The sequence below is a fragment of the Aedes albopictus genome, chromosome 3 (assembly GCF_035046485.1).
Source record: "Aedes albopictus strain Foshan chromosome 3, AalbF5, whole genome shotgun sequence".
Taxonomy (NCBI): Eukaryota; Metazoa; Arthropoda; class Insecta; order Diptera; family Culicidae; genus Aedes; species Aedes albopictus.
The window spans coordinates 49,914,132-49,933,639 of NC_085138.1; the positions used below are offsets into that span (position 1 = coordinate 49,914,132).

Consider the following 19,508-nt stretch of genomic DNA (forward strand, 5'->3'; position numbering starts at 1 on the left):
GGCAAGACACTGTACAATCCGGAGCAACTTTGAGCAATCCTGAGTAACTTTTTTGGTTCGAATCCATTCAGAAACGTCTCTACAAAGCGAGAAATCGGGCAAGACTTCTCGATCTTTCACCGGTATCAGGCAACAGTTCGGGAAAACCAGTGATCCAGAGCTATTGAGAGGAATTCTGAGCATCACTTCGATAACAGAGTTACTCTTGCTGTATCTGTCTTGCCCCTAGGTTCAAGTGTATCTTTAAGAGTCCTGAGAATTGAAATGAAGAAGGGCGAAGCCGAGTAAAACCTGAGCCAAGCAATGCAAATCCGGAAGCTTGGTCGACGGTTCAACATGGATAATTCAAAATCAGCGAATACCATATTGGACCAGGGCAACATCCAGTATAATGACGAGATGGATCAGCTGCCAGACAACAAGGACTATATAAATCTGATCAGTGGCCTGCTGTACGTAGCAGTTCAAACGAGGCCGGATATCGCTGTCAGTACGTCCATCCTGGTGCAGAAATTGAGCTTCCCAAATCGACAATATTGGAACGAGGCGAAACGGGTTCTGCGCTACATATCCATCCACCACAAGCGACAACAAGCTGCCACTAGGTTACACTGAGAACGGACTACAAATGTTCGTTGATGCCAACTGGCCAGAAAGTTACCGCGATCGGAAATCAAACTCCGATCACCTGCTATTATTTGGCGGTGGTGTCGTTGCGTCGGGATATCCCGGAAGCAAAAATATGTGGTACTGAGTTCCATCGCAGCGGAATTCGTTTCCCTATGCAAAGAATGCCAACCCATGACCAATTAGTCTTGTAGAGGCTTTTACAACCGTCATAAAACTTGATATCTTTAATTTTAGTTTTATGAAGGTTGTAACAACCTTTTCTAGACTATTTGACTAAAAAAAAGTTACTTGCGAAGAACTTTGCTGGACCAGAAGATTACTTGAGGAGATCGGACAAGCTTGCACCTGTGTAAATGGGAATATCGACATGAGAGAAAATCTAGAACAAAAACGAACAAGATCACATGGAGATAGGGAGACACCGATATAAGGAGATATCAACATGTGCAGAAGAAAAATGTATGCAGATTGATGGAACCGATCAAACCATCGAGATAGGGAAACACATCGAGATGTGGAACATCGAGAAATAGAGAGTCGGCTGTGCTAGGAACAACATTGCAGAAGACTATTCATCCAAAAAATCATTTGAATGCGCTGACTGCATCTTACCTCGTAAATCTGGATTCTGGACCACTGTGTATAAGTCCTTTTTCTTCTTGGTGCAACATCCCAACTGGTACAAAGCCGGCAACTCAACTCAGTGTTCTATGCACACTTCTACAGCACGTCAACACTCGTATACTAAATTATTTAAAAAAAACTTATAATAGAAGTTCTTTCAAACTACAAAGTTCTATCGTGAAATACATCGACCACTTCTTGACGGATTGTCAAACCAGTCGTAGGCAGCAGAGCAAACGGTTAAGGGATTGCTTTTGGGTATAGTTCAATCTTCACTTACACCACGTGGTTGTTTCTTGTAAACTTCTAATCACTTCAATACAACACATGTTACGCACAATACCTCAAACCCACAATTCACAGCACTTTAACGATTACTTGCCCAACACTCGTTTTTTTTTTGTATACGAATTTCACATGATTATCCACCAGTTCCACTTCTAATGTGAAACACCGCCAGGGTGACCTATCACAAAAATCTGCTTCAACTGCAATAAACGAACTAGTTACACTATTGTACATGTGATCAAGACCCAAATCTGCGAGAAACTTATCGACGAACTGGATATTTCTTTTGGTGAAATTGTTTCGTTCAGCAAACAATCAATTCCCTGTGAAAAAGAGAGAGAAGAAAAACGAGTTAGTTAATTATATAAAATTATACACTGTCTTCGTGGTTTACAAAAGCATCCAATCAGCAAAAGTTTCCTGATTACTACACGGATTCTGTAAAAATTTCAGTTCTTTTTCAACCGAGACGAAATACACAGTTGATTCCTGGTAATAATAGGTAGTTCCCAACTGTACATTTAAAAATAGAGTTCGATTGCTTCATAATAATAACCGGTTCGTTTCGAACGCAGCCGTACGGCGGCACTGGAACAAAAGTCATCTCCTAATTTATGATGGGAGGGGTTAGTTAGATCCAAAAAGCTGTCAAAAAATCGTTATCATTTGTTGTACACCGAAAACGGCATCAGATGTGAAAATTTCTATTACCTTTTCTGCATTTTTCACAATCCCATTATTCGTGACCTGTTCTATATCGACATGTAACCTGAACCCCACCGAATATCTGCAACAATAGTGACAATCCTATTCAAAAGTAAGAAGTTAAAGTGGATTCACGCTTCTATAGTTGAATACCTTCTAAAGCTAACACCATTATCCTATCTTATCGCAGAGTAAATACATCACACCTTAATTTGCTCATATCGACCCAAAATGGATCATCGAACCGAAATCATCGTAACGGTGTTGGGCATCCTTCTGATTCATGGATTCATATTCTATTGGGTATCGCGTAAGTCACGGACCAATATCCGCGGAAAGCATGTAGTCGTTACCGGCGGTTCCAGCGGAATCGGATTGTGGGCAGCCATCGAGTGCGTCCGATTGGGAGCCAACGTTACCATTGTGGCGCGCAATGTTAAGCAGCTCGGTTAGTATGGAAGAACAATAGCAATGATTCATAAAATTATAATACGAATGTTTTGTTGTTCTAGAAAAGGCCAAGGATCAACTCGTAACGAACAAGGTACGTGACGACCAAAAGATTGAGTATCGCTCGATCGACCTGGCGAAAAGTCATGACCTCGTTGAAAAGGGTTTACAAGAGATTGAAGCCTCTCTTGGCCCCGTATTCATGCTGATCAACTGCGCCGGTATGGCGATCTGCGGTACAATAGAGGAAACCTCCATCGAAGATGCCAAACTAATGATGGACGTCAATTACTTTGCCACCTTCTACCCGACTCGCTATCTCCTACCGAAGATGAAAGCAGCCAAAGAGGGAATCATTGTCATCACCGCATCGCAAGCCGCCCTAATCGGTCTGTACGGATACGGGGCTTATGCGGCGTCCAAGTTTGCTCTCCGTGGCCTAGCCGAAACCATTGCCATGGAAGCGAAGCACTGCGGAGTGAGCGTCACGCTAGCCCTTCCGGCCGATACCGATACGCCTGGATTCGAGCGCGAGAACCAATCCAAACCGATGGAAACGAAGATCATTTCCGGTTCCGGAGGTCTGGCCAAACCGGAAGACGTTGGCAAGCGGATTGTGCACGATGCGTTGAAGGGATCGTTCTTCTCGGTTCTGGGACTGGAGAGTTGGATTTTGAGCACCCTGTGTGTCGGAATGTCACCCTGGAAGGGACCGATCCTGTGCGTGCTGCAGTTCTACCTGCTCGGGCCGTTACGATTGATCGGATTGTTGATCCAGTGGAACTTCCAGCGGATCATTAAAAATTGCGCCAAAGAGAAGGAGAGCCAGAGGGAGTAGATTATGCTCGCACAATATTGAAATATTTATGGATGTTGTTCACAGTAGTATTTAGTGATTTTTAAATCTTCCTGCATTTAACACAGAAACATTTCCACGAAAATATAGCAATTGCTTCAAAGAGTGCAGTAGAAAGTAACTTAACGAAAACAAATTTAATAAATTAGACTTAGTGAAGTAGGTTATTGTTGAAAATTTGTTTTATTTGATCACATCCTTTTGTCATCATTTTCCAATTTCACATGATAATGAGCTTGCGTTTGAGTGATGACCAACATATGCTTAACTTTCTTCTTTGCATCAAGTTCTCGCGCAACAAAGAGGTCGAAGCGGAACTCGTTGAAATGCTATAAATTCTCGAGAAGCTCAATATTTTAAGAATCCATAGATGGACTTTCTGAAGATATTTCAGAAGGCATATCTGAAGAAACACCTTAAAACACCTGGCCTGGTGGGATACCTAACAAAACCTCTACAACAAAAAAAAAGTCCTGAAGAAATCCCCTAATAAAGATCCTAAACAGTATTTTTAGTGAGTTCCTGGAGGATTCTATTGATAAATTCCTAGAGGTACGCTTGGAGGAATTTCTGAGAAAATACATAGATAGAGGAATACCCGGCGAAAATTTCTGATGAAATCTCTATGTGAATTTCTGCAGGAGTCCCTGCAAGAATGCCTTCAAGCCTTTCCGTAAGAATCCTTATGAGAATATCTGAAAGAATCTGTAGTCATTTTTATTTTCAAGGAATCCTTGGAGGATTTTCTAAGACTTTCTTAAGAAATCCTTGGAGCAATTTCTGGAAGAGAAATGCCTTCAAGGAATATCTACAGGAATGTAAAGTAATCTTCAGATTTTTTTTTGAAATACTCTTGTAGAATTTCTAAAGCTATACCTAAAGAAAATTCTTTAAAAATCATTTCCTGAAGAAAAACTCAATTCTGTATTTTTGAAAAAGTTCATGGAAGATTTTCCAGATGAATGCTTTGAGAAAATTCTGAAGGAATCCCTTTGAAGAAATTCGTAGATGAATTTCTAGAGCAATCTTTGCAAGATTTTTTGAAAGGAATTCTTGAAATATTTTGTATATAAATCCATGCAAAATATGTGGAGAACATCCGAAAGTCAAAAAGGAAACCCTAGAAGATATTGTGAAAGAATTTCAGACTGAATATCTGTAGGATTACCTGCATGATTTGTTAAAGTAAATCTACGAGCAATTGCCAAAGGAGTCCCTGAAAGAATTTCTTAAAGAATCCCCGGGAGATTCTTTCAGGAACTCGTTAAATATTTTTCAAATGAATCCTAGGATAGATTTCAACAAGAGCCCATGAAATAATTATCGAAAAATCTATGGAAGTTTCTTTCAAAGTAATTCTTGGAAAAATTTGTAAAAAAATATATGATGATTAACCTGGGCTTGTTAGGGGAATATCTGTAAGTAAAAGAAAATCGCGTTAAGTACTGTTCCTTTGAATTCCACTAAGAATTTGCATCCTTTGACAGATACGTATTTCGACCTCAACTGTAAGGTCGTCTTCAGTGTCTTGTACTTGACTCGAGTCTGACTTGAGTCGAGTCAAGTACAAGACACTGAAGACGACCTTACAGTTGAGGTCGAAATACGTATCTGTCAAAGGATGCAAATTCTTAGTGGAATTCAAAGGAACAGTACTTAACGCGATTTTCTTTTACTTAAAAAAATATATATTTGGAGGAAAATCTGGTGATATTTCTGGAGAAAATATTCTTTGAATTTATAGTAAAAGCAATGAGAGATTTTCTGAAAGAATACCTTAAAAAATATGTGCAGAAAATTCCCGAATGAATCAATTTTTTAAATGAAGTCCCTGGAGGAGTTTGTAAAGAAATCCCAGGAAGATTTTCTGTCCGGTTCTGATTTTCAAAAAAAAAAATACCTGGAGTAATTTTTAAAGCAAACCCCGGAGAAAGTTTTGGAATTAATCTTTGGAAGATCATTTGAGAGAATGCTTAATGGAATTTCCGAAGGATTTTTCTGTAAAAAGGGTAAATCTTTGAAGGATTTTCTAAAGAACTCCCTAGAGGAATTTCTGCAGAAACTTATACACACCAGTTTATTACACAATTTTATGTGAAACTTCTTGGGGAAACCCTAGCGGAATTTCTGGAGAAATTGGAAGTTGCTGTGGGAATTTCTGGCGAAATCCTTGGAAGAATTTTCAAGTTTTTGAAGGAACTTTTGAAACATGTTCTAAAAAAACCCTGGAATAGTTTCTGAAGGCATCGCTGAAAGTTTTTATTAAAGGAATCTCGGGAGAAATTACTGAATAAATGTCTAAAGAAATTTCTGAAAGAATCCCGGAGGAATTTCTGCTCAAATTCATGTTTTTTTTTAATGAGGGAATTTCAGATGTAAATCATGCAAGATGATTTGAAAGATTTCGTTATGGAATTTGTAGAATAGGAGGAATTTCTAAAAGAATTCCTGGCAAAAAAAATCCGAATGAATCCATGGAAGATTTGTTTTGAAAGAATCTCTGATGAAATTTTTGCCGTATACTCGAACAAATTTCCGATAGAATGTTTTAGAAGGATTTCTGAAGAATTTTTTGGTAGATTTTCTAAAGAAATCTCCAATTGGTTCTCCAAAGGAATGCTCATGGAAATTCCTGAATAAATATTCAGAAGAATTTCTGAAGTAATTTCTAAAACAATCTCTGAAATGATTTGTGGAAAATCATGGATCAATTGGTAAAGCAATTCATACCAGATTTCGTAAAGAAATCTTGGAGGAACACATGGAAGATTTTCTGAAATAATCTGTCTGAAACATGATGATTTGATTTGGGCAGCCTTCGTTGAAACCCGTCGAAAAGTCGTAAAGTTGAAAATTCTGGGATCAGAAGAGATCTTTGGAAGAATTTCTGGAACAATTCGAGAATTCCAGAAATTCCTGAATGCCTTTAAACATTCCCGACAGATTCTCTGGAGGAGTTCCTGAACGAATCACTGAAGGGCTTCCCGAAGAAAACCCTGAGAAGGGCATCTCTGCAGGAGTTACCAAAGGAATCTCTGGAGGAATTCTTTAGGGATTCCCGAATAAATTCTTGAATCCCTGGAATTTGCAAAGAAATTCTACAAGAAATTTAAGGAATTCCTGAAAAATCCTTGAAATATTCTTGAAGGAGACTCTGAAGAGATTCCCAAGATCTCACAGGAGGAATTTCTGAAGAATACCTGGTTCCCAAACGAAATCTTAGAGAAGTAAGCGAAGAATTTCGGAGGAAATCTCTGAAGGATTTTCCTAGAGCATTTGCAAAAAAAAAACTGATGAAACAATTTCCGATGCAATCACTGGAGGGGTTCTTGAAGAAATACTTTGGCATGCCTATCACCAGGAAGTGATTGTTGCTCTGAATCAGTTTTCCGAAGATAGAATATTTCTATTTTGCTGCGGTTCCGAGAACTCGCTACAAAGACATGGTATGCATTACAAATCTGGAAGCAACATGGAACCTGGATAAGTTAAAAATGTGGAACTAATGTATAAGCCTCGTGTTGATCATGTAATTACCGTTTGATCTTATTCAATTCAAGGATGTGATATCTTTCGACACCACAAAGCCTACAATTTATCGCAAATCGTTGGAGATTTATTCCCATCCACATGTCAAAATACAGTTACCAGATGAAATAGACGGTTCACACATCTTACACTAATAAAAAAAGAATCTTACACCTAGTGAATAATTTACCACTGCTACAACAATGCTTAAGCTCGCAGTGCCTCCTGTAGCCTTAGCCTCGCAAACTGAACCCGCTCTTCCTGGCGTTTGATGTCATCTTCGGTTACCGTTGCCACGTGCATTAACGGCTGGTCGGGGTTGAGAAAAACCCCCGCGTTGGTGTTGAGGGACGTTTTGGAAGCCGTTTGACCCGTCACCGGATGCGTGTTGTGGTGGAGCGCGGTGGCCAACGACTGCAGAACCGTGCCCTCGTTGACACCCGGCCCGACGGATTTCAATCGTTTGGGCAGTTCCAGGGCGCCGATCTCCTCGTTGAATGTGTTGTTGGCGCGAAGATTCTGCAACCGACAAAGGTGGTTTCAGTTTACTACCCAGCGAATTTGACCCATAGGAACAACCAACCTCCAAGCGTTTCTCCCAGAAGAGCTGCTTCGGTTTCACCTGGGAACCATGCTGCAGCTCCCGTTTAACCTTGCTGTCACCGTCCTGTGATCGAACTACCGTGACCGGTTGTTTGAATATGGAAGCCGTCTGCCGGATTGGCGGGATAAGGGAGGTGTCCGCTCGCATTCCACGACTGAAAGTTGTACATCAAACACCGTAGAACCGTTAGCGGCCATGGTAATGCACGGATGAACCACGTTAACTTAAACGTGTACTAAAAACACAAAACCAATAGTACTGCTATTGGTTTCAATACACTGTGGTCCGGTGAAGAAAGGTATGAATTAACATGATAACATTAGGGGTACCCTCTAAAAATTCAACTTTCCCCTTAAAATTTCACTGCCTTCCGCTACTGGACCACAGCGCATTGCTAAACAGTAAAAACCGCCAATCAATAAATTTTCAATTTCGTCTGACGTATTCACGTCCCAGCGGAATATTCTGCCTTTTGGTCCTAAAATGTGTCCAGCCAATCGGTATCAATTTCGCACGTACGGAGAGAAAACCCAAACTCAAATCGAAACGGAAGTATCATAAGAGAATCAACAACATCCGGTCCCGTACGGAACCGGTACCTGTAATCGTACTGCTGTTGCTGCTGCTGCTGCTGCTGTTGGCTATGATGATGATGATGATGGGCCCTTCCGCCCGCTGGTGGAAGCTGGTTGTAGATGGGAACCGGCGGAGGCAGACTGGGTCCCGTAGGTCCAGCCACGATTGCACTGCTGGAGGACAAGACGATGCCAATGGGTGTCACGCTAAGCTTCCGCTTGAGTGCATTATGCTGCAGCATCATGTGCGTTGCACTTGGGACTACCCGTCCGGCTTGGTAATCAAATGTGGACAAATCGATAGTGTCCCCTAGGGCACGGGCTAATTGGGGTTTGCTTTCGATCTTCTTACCCGATGGGCTGAAGAGGGTGGAATTTGGATAGAACGCAATCATATGATTGAAGGGTGATTTTCTAATGCTGTGGAAACTGTCTACATTTTTGGATTTTTTTTAATTTCAATATATGTGTTTAGAGGAACTTTATTGTTAAGTGAGTATTTAGAATCTATTCAATAAATACTCAGTTGACCAATTAAAATTTAGAAATTTAGAAAATGAGAATCCGAGAGAAGCTGGAAATGTTTATCAATCTTTGAGAACTGTTTAGATTTACAATTCCAGAGTTCGTGCCAATTCTATCGAATTATACGGAAACTTTATTTATATGGAAAATATTAAATTTATAGATTGCTTCCCAATTCCTCTATGTACACATACCTGTAGTAGTAAACATCCACTTTTCCCGCAGACAAACCGGACTTCCGCAGAACTTCTTCCCGTTGCCATCCCTTCGGCAGGGCAGCACAATCCGAACGCTTTCTCTCAATTGATACGTTCATAGTTTACGATGCGTCTTACGAAAATAAAACTGCAAAATTCTATTCGAAATATACTGCAATTTTTAGTAAAATATTTTGCCCAAACTCACAAACTTGCTCGCGTTGTGGGTGTTGACAAACTTTTTTTAACACTCGAAGAGATGCTAACCGATATGAATTTTGACAGTTGCGTGAAGCTGCACAGTGGTCTAACATTCACTAAACAGTAGACCGTATGAATAAAGTTGAGTAAATATTGACGATATTGCGCCTATTCATGCAACTGACAGATTGATCGGGTTGCAGCAGTTTAGATGTAATATTACACAACAGTTTTTTTTTTATGTGTACACAGGAAAGGGGGACTAATCACAAATGAAAATCGAAAAAATGTGGCAACACTGGCAACCAAACCAGATAACTCCTCACATCTCACGCTTTGAAACGTCATCCGCGGGCAGACAAAAACGCGATGTTGCACAACCGATGTAAACATTGCAAGTTTCAGTTTCGCAAACGATTTTTCCTGTAAAATTGTACAAATTAGCCGGTTTTCTGCCGTTTTAATCATTCCCCATAAATGAAATAATGGAACTGTTTCTGTACCGCGGCGAGTGGGGTCTGCCCACCATCGATTACGACTGCGCACGGCTGTTGGTAAGTGTCGGAAGGAAATTGCACACCCATCGTGGAGTTAATAAATCAATCCATGCTTCTTTTCCCAATGCCAGGCGTACCTCAAGTTTTCCGAAGCCAAAATCACCCTCAACTTCAATGGCAATCCGTTCAGTTCGCCGACCGGGATGCTTCCGTATTTGGTAACGGAAGAGGGCAAAAAGATCGGCGGGTACAACAAAATAACGGAGTACCTACAGTCGCGAGGCTTCGACGCCAATGCGCAGCTTGAAAACCAAAACTACATTGTGATAAACGGTTGCATTCAGTATGTGTTCGAGAACCTGTTTCCGTATTTCATGTACAGCCTGTGGGGCGATCCGAAGAACTTGGACACCACGAGGGCACTGTACGCCAAGCGGATTCCCATTCCGTTTAATTTCTACTGCCCGCGGAAGTACGTACTGAAGACGAATGAACTGACCGTATCGTTGGGCGGGTTTGCCTTGGAGGATTCGGTTGAGCTACACGACGTCAAAGATATGATGTTGAATGCGAAGAAGTGCATCAACTGGATCTCGGAAAAGCTGGGAGACAATCGGTTCTTCTTCGGGGACACCCCGAGCGAAATCGATGCCATCCTGTACGGGTACCTGTCGGTGTTGCTGAAGCTGACCCTGCCGAACAACGTCCTGCAGAACCACGTCAAGCAGTGTGGAAATCTAGTCAAGTTTGTCGAGCGGATCACGACGATCTATTTTGCCCGGGAAGGGTTCACTAGCGCCAATGGCAGCACTCCGGGGTCGTCCTCGTCGAATGACTCGTCGAAAGCAAAGTCGGAACCGGAGCAGAAGTTCTACGATGGGACGCAGAAGGACTCGGATGACACGCCGTACGAGCGCCGGAAACGCTACGTGGTGTCGGGAATTTTCGCTACCATCGCGATGGTAAGCTATGCGCTTTTGTCGGGGATTTTGACGGTATGTTGTTTTGTTAAATGGGTCTGATTGTCGCGACTGTTATATCAAAATGTAATATTCTTGCTTATTTACGTTTAGATTTCACAGCATGATCACGGTGGCGGAGCCAATTTCATTTCGTACGATGAACCCGAGTATGACGACGAAGAATAGGAATGTTGATGAGGATAGCGCCCGTTGTTGTTTGTTGAGATGTTAGATATAATTAAAACTAGGGTTGCTTAGTACAGCATTCTATGGGAAATATGATTTGATTCGAAAGCCCTGTACTTATGCTATCACTGCTAATATTTCTTATCATAATCTCGGCTTCATCGGGAGCACCCGCATACTCGTCGGTCTACTAAAGCATCGAGATTCCGGCATCCAATGTTTAGAGGTAATACCATCTACCGAGAGCTGGGTCAACTGTGATGATCAAAGTAGACAACGACTTTACCATGAAATTGTAATTGTAGGTTTGCTTCGGCAAACCTGAGCGTCTGTTCTCCAGGAGGAGCGGCTCACAACAGCGTCAGATCCCCATGTTAGGGGCGGCTGATCTACGTCCGAGTGCCAGGAAGGGCTCTAAGCTCAACTGTGCACTATGGTCATCCGGAAAGTAGGGGGTTGGTGTCAGGCCCTACGAGCCAGTCGTAAAAAAACCATTGTAACGGAAAATCAACAACAGAATAATACGAACCGAGACCAACGGCAACGCCCCAGCGAATAAAAAGGACTTGCGATTGGAAACTCGGTACGTGGAACTGCCGATCTCTCAACTTCATTGGGAGCACCCGCATACTCGCCGATCTACTGAAGGACCGCGGGTTCGGCATCGTAGCGCTGCAGGAGGTGTGTTGGACAGGATCCATGGTGCGAACGTTTAGAGGTAATCATACCATCTACCAGAGCTGCGGCAACACACGCGAGCTGGGAACAACTTTCAACGTGATGGATGATATGCAGAGACGCGTGATCGGTTTTGTGGCCGATTGACAAAAGAATGTGCAGATTATTCAACTTCAGCATAATAAACGTGCACAGCCCACACTCCGGCAGCACTGATGATGACAAGGACGCATTTTACGCGCAGCTCGAACGCGAGTACGATCGCTGCCCAAGCCACGACGTCAAGATCATCATATAGGAGATTTGAACGCTCAGGTAAGCCAGGAGGAGGAATTCAGACCGACACCAGCAGACGAACGAAAATGGCCTACGACTCATTGATTTCGCCGCCTCCAAGAATATGGCCATATGTAGCACCTTTTTCCAACACAGCCTCCCTTATCGTTACACCTGGAGATCACCACAGCAGACGGAATCTCAATTCGACCACGTTCTGATTGACGGACGGCACTTCTCCGACATTATCGACGTCAGGAACTATCGTGGCGCCAACATCGACTCCGATCACTATCTGGTGATGGTCAAACTGCGCCCAAAACTCTCCGTTATTGACAATGTACGGTACCGGTGACCGCCACGGTACAACCTAGAGCGACTGAAACAACCGGATGTCACCTCAGCATACGCCCAGAATCTCGAGGTCGCATTGCAAGACGAGGGCGAGCTCGATGAGGCCCCTTTAGAGGACTTCTGGAGTACAGTGAAAGCAGCCATCAACGACGCAGCCGAGAGCACCATCGGGTACGTGGAACAGATTCGACGAAACGAATGGTTCGACGAAGAGTGCAAAACGGTTTTGGAGGAGAAGAACGCAGCGAGAGCGGTAATGCTGCAGCAAAGGACTCGGCAGAACGTGGATCGTAACAAACAGGAGCGGAAACAGCACACCCGCCTCTTTCGGGAGAAAAAGCGCCGCCAGGAAGAAGCGGAGTGTGAAGAAATGGAACTGCTGTACCGTTCCCAAGAAACACGGAAGTTCTATCAGAAACTCAACGCATCCCGCAACGGCTTTGTGCAGCGAGCCGAAATATGCAGGGATAAAGACGGAGGCCTCTTGACGGACGGACGTGAGGTGATCGAAAGGTGGAAGCAGCACCACGATCAGCATCTGAACGGCGTGGAGAACGTAGGCACGGGAGCCCACGGCAACGGCGGAAACGACGACGCCAGTGCAGCGGAGGAAACAAATTAACCAACTTCCACGCTGAGGGAAGTTAAGGATGCCATTCACCAGCTCAAAACCAACAAAGCAGCTGGTAAGGATGGTATCGCAGCTGAACTCATCAAGATGGGCCCAGAAAAGTTGGCCACCTGTCTGCATCGGCTGATAGTCAGGATCTGGGAAACCGAACAGCTACCGGAGGAGTGGAAGGAAGAGGTAATCTGCCCCATCCACAAGAAAGGCGACCATTTGGAATGTGAGAACTTCAGGGTGATCACTATTTTGAATGCTGCCTGTAGGGATTGAGAGGGATACCGAGCAAAGGATAAACAGGGCATATAGCATTAGCAGCAAAGATGCGTTACCAGATAAACAAAGCAATCGAAACAAACGATCAAGATGAAATGAAACTTCAGTCTTGTAAAGTATTTCGTACGAGTAGGTTGCGTCATTCGCAATCTTCCTCGTGGGTGCAGAGTTTCGGTCGGCGGAATTGGCTGGACCGGAATGCCACGGTGTCCGTCCGGACACGACAATGGCACAGCCGGTAGGTAAGCTCCCAGCAAGTAAAGTAAATTAATTAAGGGATTCGTGTGTTTCCTCCCATCGCGGCGGTGTTTGGCAGCGGTTTGAAGCAGGATGGTGCAGCATTTTTCATCTCATCGGTGGGGCTCGCGTGGCTGGATTCTGTGTTGCGACAGTGTTGGTGTAGTATTTTCGTTAGTTGGCTGGAACAGCGGTGGAACTTTGAGGCTGTAGGTTTGTTTTATTGTGTTGTTTTTTTACGCATCATTGTTTTGAAGGCAAGCAGAGGCGGTGGCAAGCGGATAACAGGCAAGGTCTTCTTTTCTTGGTGTGCATCGCAGCTGTGTATGGAGAACACGATTTGACATTCGTCGTTATTTTATGCGTGGAGTTCTTGTGTGGCTTTCGGCTTTGGATAAGCTCTGAGCGGCCGTTACAGCTGTTATTGTTCTTGACACGGCCTATACCGGGGAAGCTAGGTTGAAGTATGAATCCTAACGATCCTGCGCACGCAAACCCGAAACAGTATCAATAACCTTTGCATTGTAGTTGTTTTGCAAAGAACTTGTGTGCCTTTTTTTCTGTGTTCCAGTATCGATTCCTGCATTCATGTCTGGTGGTTGAAAATGTGTGTTTCCCTCTGCTAAAATAAATGTAATTGGCTACTGTCCGGATTCTATAGGAGCTGAAACCATATAATCTTACCCGAGAGGGTAAGCCAATGGTGAATTCCCCTGAGAGGGTAAGCCATAATAAAAAAAAAAGCAAATTCCCCCGAGAGGGTAAGCTGACGGCAAATTCCCCCGAGAGGGTAAGCCGGTGGTGAATTCCCCCGAGAGGGTAAGCCATAATAAAAAAAGCAAATTCCCCCGAGAGGGTAAGCTGACGGCAAATTCCCCCGAGAGGGTAAGCCGGTGGTGAATTCCCCCGAGAGGGTAAGCCATAATAAAAAAAGCGAATTCCCCCGAGAGGGTAAGCTGACGGCAAATTCCCCCGAGAGGGTAAGCCGGTGGTGAATTCCCCCGAGAGGGTAAGCCATAATAAAAAAGCGAATTCCCCCGAGAGGGTAAGCTGACGGCAAATTCCCCCGAGAGGGTAAGCCATAATAAAAAAAGCAAATTCCCCCGAGAGGGTAAGCTGACGGCAAATTCCCCCGAGAGGGTAAGCCGGTGGTGAATTCCCCCGAGAGGGTAAGCCATAATAAAAAAAGCGAATTCCCCCGAGAGGGTAAGCTAACGGCAAATTCCCCCGAGAGGGTAAGCCGGTGGTGAATTCCCCCGAGAGGGTAAGCCATAATAAAAAAAAGCGAATTCCCCAGAGAGGGTAAGCTGACGGCAAATTCCCCCGAGAGGGTAAGCCGGTGGTGAATTCCCCCGAGAGGGTAAGCCATAATAAAAAAGCGAATTCCCCCGAGAGGGTAAGCTGACGGCAAATTCCCCCGAGAGGGTAAGTCATAATAAAAAAGCGAATTCCCCCGAGAGGGTAAGCTGACGGCAAATTCCCCCGAGAGGGTAAGCCGGTGGTGAATTCCCCCGAGAGGGTAAGCCATAATTTAAAAAAAAAAAGCAAATTCCCCCGAGAGGGTAAGCCGGTGGTGAATTCCCCCGAGAGGGTAAGCTGACGGCAAATTCCCCCGAGAGGGTAAGCCGGTGGTGAATTCCCCCGAGAGGGTAAGCCATAATAAAAAAGCGAATTCCCCCGAGAGGGTAAGCTGACGGCAAATTCCCCCGAGAGGGTAAGCCGGTGGTGAATTCCCCCGAGAGGGTAAGCCATAATAAAAAAAGCAAATTCCCCCGAGAGGGTAAGCTGACGGCAAATTCCCCCGAGAGGGTAAGCCTGTGGTGAATTCCCCCGAGAGGGTAAGCCATAATAAAAAAAGCGAATTCCCCCGAGAGGGTAAGCTGACGGCAAATTCCCCCGAGAGGGTAAGCCGGTGGTGAATTCCCCCGAGAGGGTAAGCCATAATAAAAAAAAGCGAATTCCCCCGAGAGGGTAAGCTGACGGCAAATTCCCCCGAGAGGGTAAGCCGGTGGTGAATTTCCCCGAGAGGGTAAGCCATAATAAAAAAGCGAATTCCCCCGAGAGGGTAAGCTGACGGCAAATTCCCCCGAGAGGGTAAGTCATAATAAAAAAGCGAATTCCCCCGAGAGGGTAAGCTGACGGCAAATTCCCCCGAGAGGGTAAGCCGGTGGTGAATTCCCCCGAGAGGGTAAGCCATAATTTAAAAAAAAAAGCAAATTCCCCCGAGAGGGTAAGCCGGTGGTGAATTCCCCCGAGAGGGTAAGCCATAATAAAAAAGCGAATTCCCCCGAGAGGGTAAGCTGACGGCAAATTCCCCCGAGAGGGTAAGCCGGTGGTGAATTCCCCCGAGAGGGTAAGCCATAATAAAAAAGCGAATTCCCCCGAGAGGGTAAGCTGACGGCAAATTCCCCTGAGAGGGTAAGCCGGTGGTGAATTCCCCCGAGAGGGTAAGCCATAATAAAAAAGCGAATTCCCCGGAGAGGGTAAGCTGACGGCAAATTCCCCCGAGAGGGTAAGCCGGTGGTGAATTCCCCCGAGAGAGTAAGCCATAATAAAAAAGTGAATTCCCCCGAGAGGGTAAGCTGACGGCAAATTCCCCCGAGAGGGTAAGCCATAATAAAAAAGCGAATTCCCCGAGAGGGTAAGCCGATGGTGAATTCCCCCGAGAGGGTAAGCCATAATAAAAAAAAGCGAATTCCTCCGAGAGGGTAAGCTGACGGCAAATTCCCCCGAGAGGGTAAGCCATAATAAAGAAAGCGAATTCCCCCGAGGGGGTAAGCTGACGACGAATTCCCCCCGAGAGGGTATGCCGAAGGTGGACTCCCCCGAGAGAGTAAGCCATAATAAAAAAGCGAATTCCCCCGAGAGGGTAAGCTGACGGCAAATTTCCTCGGGAGGGTAAGCCGATGATGAATTCGCCGAGAGGGTAAACCAGTGGTGAATTCTCCTAAGAGGGTAAACCATAGTAAAAAATGAATTACTCCGAGAGGGTAGGCTGATGATGGTAAAAATAATAATGAGATATGATAAGAGATAAGAGCAAAGGTGAGAGATAATGAAGGAGAGATGATAGATGAGAGATTATAGATGAGAGGTATGGGATAAGGAATAGCAGATGATGATGAAGGATAAGAGATGAGAGATGATGATCAAAGATTAGAGAAGAGAGATAAGAGAGAAAATGAGACACGATGGTGATGAAAGAAGAGAAGTGAAGGATGCGAGATTTGAGATGAGAGATTAGAGATGACAAAAACGAGAGGTAAGAAATGAGAGACGATGATGACGAGAGATGACAGATAAGAGATGAGTTCCGCATTACTGTGCTAAAGGTTGAAAAAAAAAAACAAACAGATGTGAAAATGTCTTGGAAAATGCAATAAGTGACAAAGACGGGGGTTGGAAATGAGGATAACTAGCCCTATACACAGCGACTGACAGCTGATGGCTGTCGATTACGATGGTGATGATTGATAATGATGGTAGATAAGAGATAAAGGATGAGAGATGAGAGATAATAGATGGGAGATTAGAGATGATGACAAGAAGATATGTTGATGATGCTGATGATGATGATGATGATGACGATGCGAGAAGAGAGGTGACAGATGAGGAACGGAAGATGTGAAATGGTAAATGAGAGATGAGAGTTGATGATGATGATGATGATGAGATGAAAAAAATAAGAGATGAGAAATGAGAGATTACAAATGAAAGATGATAAATAAGAGATGAGAGATGAAATATGAGGGATGAAATATGAGAGACGAAAGATGGTAGATGAGAGATGAGAAATGAAAGATAATATTGGTGAGAGATGAAAGATGATAGATAAGCTAGGAGATAAGAGACAAGAGATGATGCTGATCAAAGATACTGATGATGAAAGATGAGCGATGAGAGAAAAGAGATGAGAGATAAGAAAGAAAAAATTATAGACGATAACAATTAGAATGGCATGACTGGTAAAGGTTGAAAAAAATAAGGCAGTAAAAGTGGCAAAAAAGGTGGTTAAAAATGAGGATCATATTTAGAACGAAGGCATCTATAAGTTGTCGTACGATACAGTGAAATGTAAACGAACTGAAATGAGAAATAAATATTGGGAGATTAGAGATGATGATAAGAAGATATGTTGATGATGATGATGATGATGATGGTGATGAGAGATGAAATATGAGAGAAGATGATGATGATGGGATGAAAGATGACAGATGAAAGATGAGAGATGAGAAATGAGAGATTACAGATGAAAGATGAGAAATAAAAGCTGAGAGATTAAAGATGAGCGATGAGAGATGAGAGGTGAGAGATGAGAAATTAAAGTTGAGATATGTGTGATGAGAGATGAGAGCTGAAAGATTAAAGATGAGGGACTAAAGATGAGAGATGGTAGATGAGAGTTGATGACGATACGAGATATTGATGATAATGATGGTGATTATGATGATTATGATGGTGGTGATGACGATGAGAGATGAGAGGTGACAGATGATGGACGGAAGATGAGAAATGGTAAATGAGAGATGAAAGTTGATTATGATAAGAGATGCCGGTGATGATGATGGTGATGAGAGATGAAATATGAGAGAAGATGATGATGAGAGATGAAAGATGAGAGATGATAATTGCGAGATTACAGATAAAAGATGAGAAATAAGAGATAAGAGATGAAATATGAGGGACGAAATATGAGAGATGAATGATGGTAGATGAGAGATGAGAAATGAAAGATTATAATGATGAGAGATAAGAGACAAGAGATGATGCTGATGATGAAAGATAAGATATGGTGATGAGAGATGAGAAAAAAAGACATAAGAGACAAGAAAGAAGAGATGATAGACGATAATAATGAGAGATGAGAGATTGGCATGACTGTGGTAAAGGTTAAAAAAAAAAAGTTGAAAAAGTGACAAAGAAGGTGTGTGAAAATGACGATGATTGTGATGGTGATGATTGATAATATCGTCTTCAGATCGAAGGCAATTATAAGTTGCAGTACAATACAGTGAAATGTAAACAATCTTTATAGTGTTGATTGAAAAATTGAGGTGAGAGGGGAGAGTGAATGTGATGAGAGATGAGCGATGAGCGATGAAAGCTGAGCGATGAGAGACAAGAGTTGAGACATGACAGATTGCAGATGAAAGATGAGAAATGAGTGATGAGAGATGGCAGATAAGAGGTGAGCGATGTGATTGGTATTACTGTGCTAATGATAATTATTGATAATGATGATAGATGAGAAAAGAAGGATGAGAAATGAGAGATGAGAGTTATAAGATGGGAGATAAGAGATGATGATGATGGTGGTGATGAGAGATGTGAGATTAAAGGTGACAGATGATAGATAAATCATGAGAGATGAGAGATTATAATGATGAGAGATGAAATATGAGGGACGAAATATAAGAGATTAATGATGGTAGATGAGAGATGAGAAATGAAGGATGATATTGATGAGAGATGAAAGATGCGAGATAAGTTAAGAGATGATGCTGATGAGAGATGCTGATGATGAAAGACGAGAGATGGTGATGACCAACGAGAGAAAAGATATGAGAGATAAGAAAGAAGAGATGATAGGCAATGAGATATGAGAGATTGGCATGACTGCGGTAAATGTAAAAAATAAGGTAGTAAATTGACAAAGAAGGTGGTCGAAAATAAGGATTTTTGTGATGGTGATGATTGATACTTTCGTTTTTAGAACGAAGGCAATTATAAGTAGTAGTACGATACAGTGAAATGTAAACGAACTTAATAATGTTGATTGAAAAATTGAGGTGAGAGGGGAGAGATGAAGATGATGAGAGATGAACAATGAGAGATGAAAGAAGAGGGACGAACGATAAGATATGGTAGATGAGAGATGAGAAATTTATTTATTTATTTATTATTAATTCTTTATTATGAGAGATGAGAAATGAAATAAGATAATGATGAGGGATGAAAGACGATGATGAGAAGATGAGAGTTGATGACGAGAAAAGAGAAGAAAGAAGAGATGATAGACGATAATAATGAGCGATGAGCGATTGGTATAACCATAGACTAATTTCAAGACCTCGATGTACCAAAGAAAACGATCAAATTTTCGGTGACCAGTCCGGTACCCAATAAATATTCATAACCGTGTATTTTTTTCCGTGTAAATTGCCTTTTGTGTAAATTTTATTTAGCGTGTTACACTGATCTGACAGCTCTGACAGTAAGGGACTAAACATAAAT

General features: G+C 42.9%; 3 protein-coding genes across 6 annotated transcripts; 2 read left to right on the plus strand and 1 right to left on the minus strand.

The window, feature by feature from the left end:
• The first annotated feature begins 2,177 nt into the window (after positions 1–2,177).
• Positions 2,178–3,720, plus strand: LOC109398749 (3-ketodihydrosphingosine reductase). Its single transcript, XM_019671138.3, has 3 exons — positions 2,178–2,359; positions 2,438–2,695; positions 2,760–3,720. The coding sequence occupies exons 2-3, from the start codon at positions 2,479–2,481 to the stop codon at positions 3,533–3,535; spliced, it is 993 nt and encodes a 330-aa protein (XP_019526683.2). The 5' UTR covers positions 2,178–2,359; positions 2,438–2,478; the 3' UTR covers positions 3,536–3,720.
• Positions 3,721–7,147: 3,427 nt separating this feature from the next.
• LOC109398750 (methyl-CpG-binding domain protein 3) lies at positions 7,148–9,241 on the minus strand. Of its 4 annotated transcripts, XM_029870391.2 has the most exons (5): positions 9,191–9,241; positions 8,980–9,130; positions 8,285–8,620; positions 7,665–7,839; positions 7,148–7,600 (listed from the first exon to the last, which is right to left on the minus strand). In XM_029870391.2, the coding sequence occupies exons 2-5, from the start codon at positions 9,099–9,101 to the stop codon at positions 7,289–7,291; spliced, it is 945 nt and encodes a 314-aa protein (XP_029726251.1). In that variant the 5' UTR covers positions 9,102–9,130; positions 9,191–9,241; the 3' UTR covers positions 7,148–7,288. The 4 variants fall into 4 exon arrangements, with proteins under 4 accessions (XP_029726251.1, XP_029726253.1, XP_062712860.1 ...); XM_029870393.2 differs by having other exon boundaries at positions 8,297–8,620; positions 8,980–9,222; XM_062856876.1 differs by having other exon boundaries at positions 8,980–9,222.
• Positions 9,242–9,529: 288 nt separating this feature from the next.
• Positions 9,530–10,907, plus strand: LOC109398756 (metaxin-1 homolog). The gene is made up of 3 exons (XM_019671146.3): positions 9,530–9,737; positions 9,812–10,675; positions 10,754–10,907. The coding sequence occupies exons 1-3, from the start codon at positions 9,669–9,671 to the stop codon at positions 10,826–10,828; spliced, it is 1,008 nt and encodes a 335-aa protein (XP_019526691.2). The 5' UTR covers positions 9,530–9,668; the 3' UTR covers positions 10,829–10,907.
• The last annotated feature ends 8,601 nt before the right edge of the window (positions 10,908–19,508 follow it).

What these genes read in the sequence shown, in the direction of transcription:
- LOC109398756 (XM_019671146.3), top strand. Translation starts at nt 9,669, where the DNA reads ATGGAACTGTTTCTGTACCGCGGCGAGTGGGGTCTGCCCACCATCGAT. An exon ending in ACGACTGCGCACGGCTGTTG is followed by an intron (nt 9,738 to 9,811) that starts GTAAGTGTCGGA and finishes TCCCAATGCCAG; the next exon opens with GCGTACCTCAAGTTTTCCGA. An exon ending in TTTTGTCGGGGATTTTGACG is followed by an intron (nt 10,676 to 10,753) that starts GTATGTTGTTTT and finishes ATTTACGTTTAG; the next exon opens with ATTTCACAGCATGATCACGG.
- LOC109398750 (XM_029870391.2), bottom strand. Translation starts at nt 9,101, where the DNA reads ATGAACGTATCAATTGAGAGAAAGCGTTCGGATTGTGCTGCCCTGCCG. An exon ending in CAACAGCAGTACGATTACAG is followed by an intron (nt 7,840 to 8,284) that starts GTACCGGTTCCG and finishes TACAACTTTCAG; the next exon opens with TCGTGGAATGCGAGCGGACA. An exon ending in TCTGGGAGAAACGCTTGGAG is followed by an intron (nt 7,601 to 7,664) that starts GTTGGTTGTTCC and finishes TGTCGGTTGCAG; the next exon opens with AATCTTCGCGCCAACAACAC.
- LOC109398749 (XM_019671138.3), top strand. Translation starts at nt 2,479, where the DNA reads ATGGATCATCGAACCGAAATCATCGTAACGGTGTTGGGCATCCTTCTG. An exon ending in GCGCAATGTTAAGCAGCTCG is followed by an intron (nt 2,696 to 2,759) that starts GTTAGTATGGAA and finishes TTGTTGTTCTAG; the next exon opens with AAAAGGCCAAGGATCAACTC.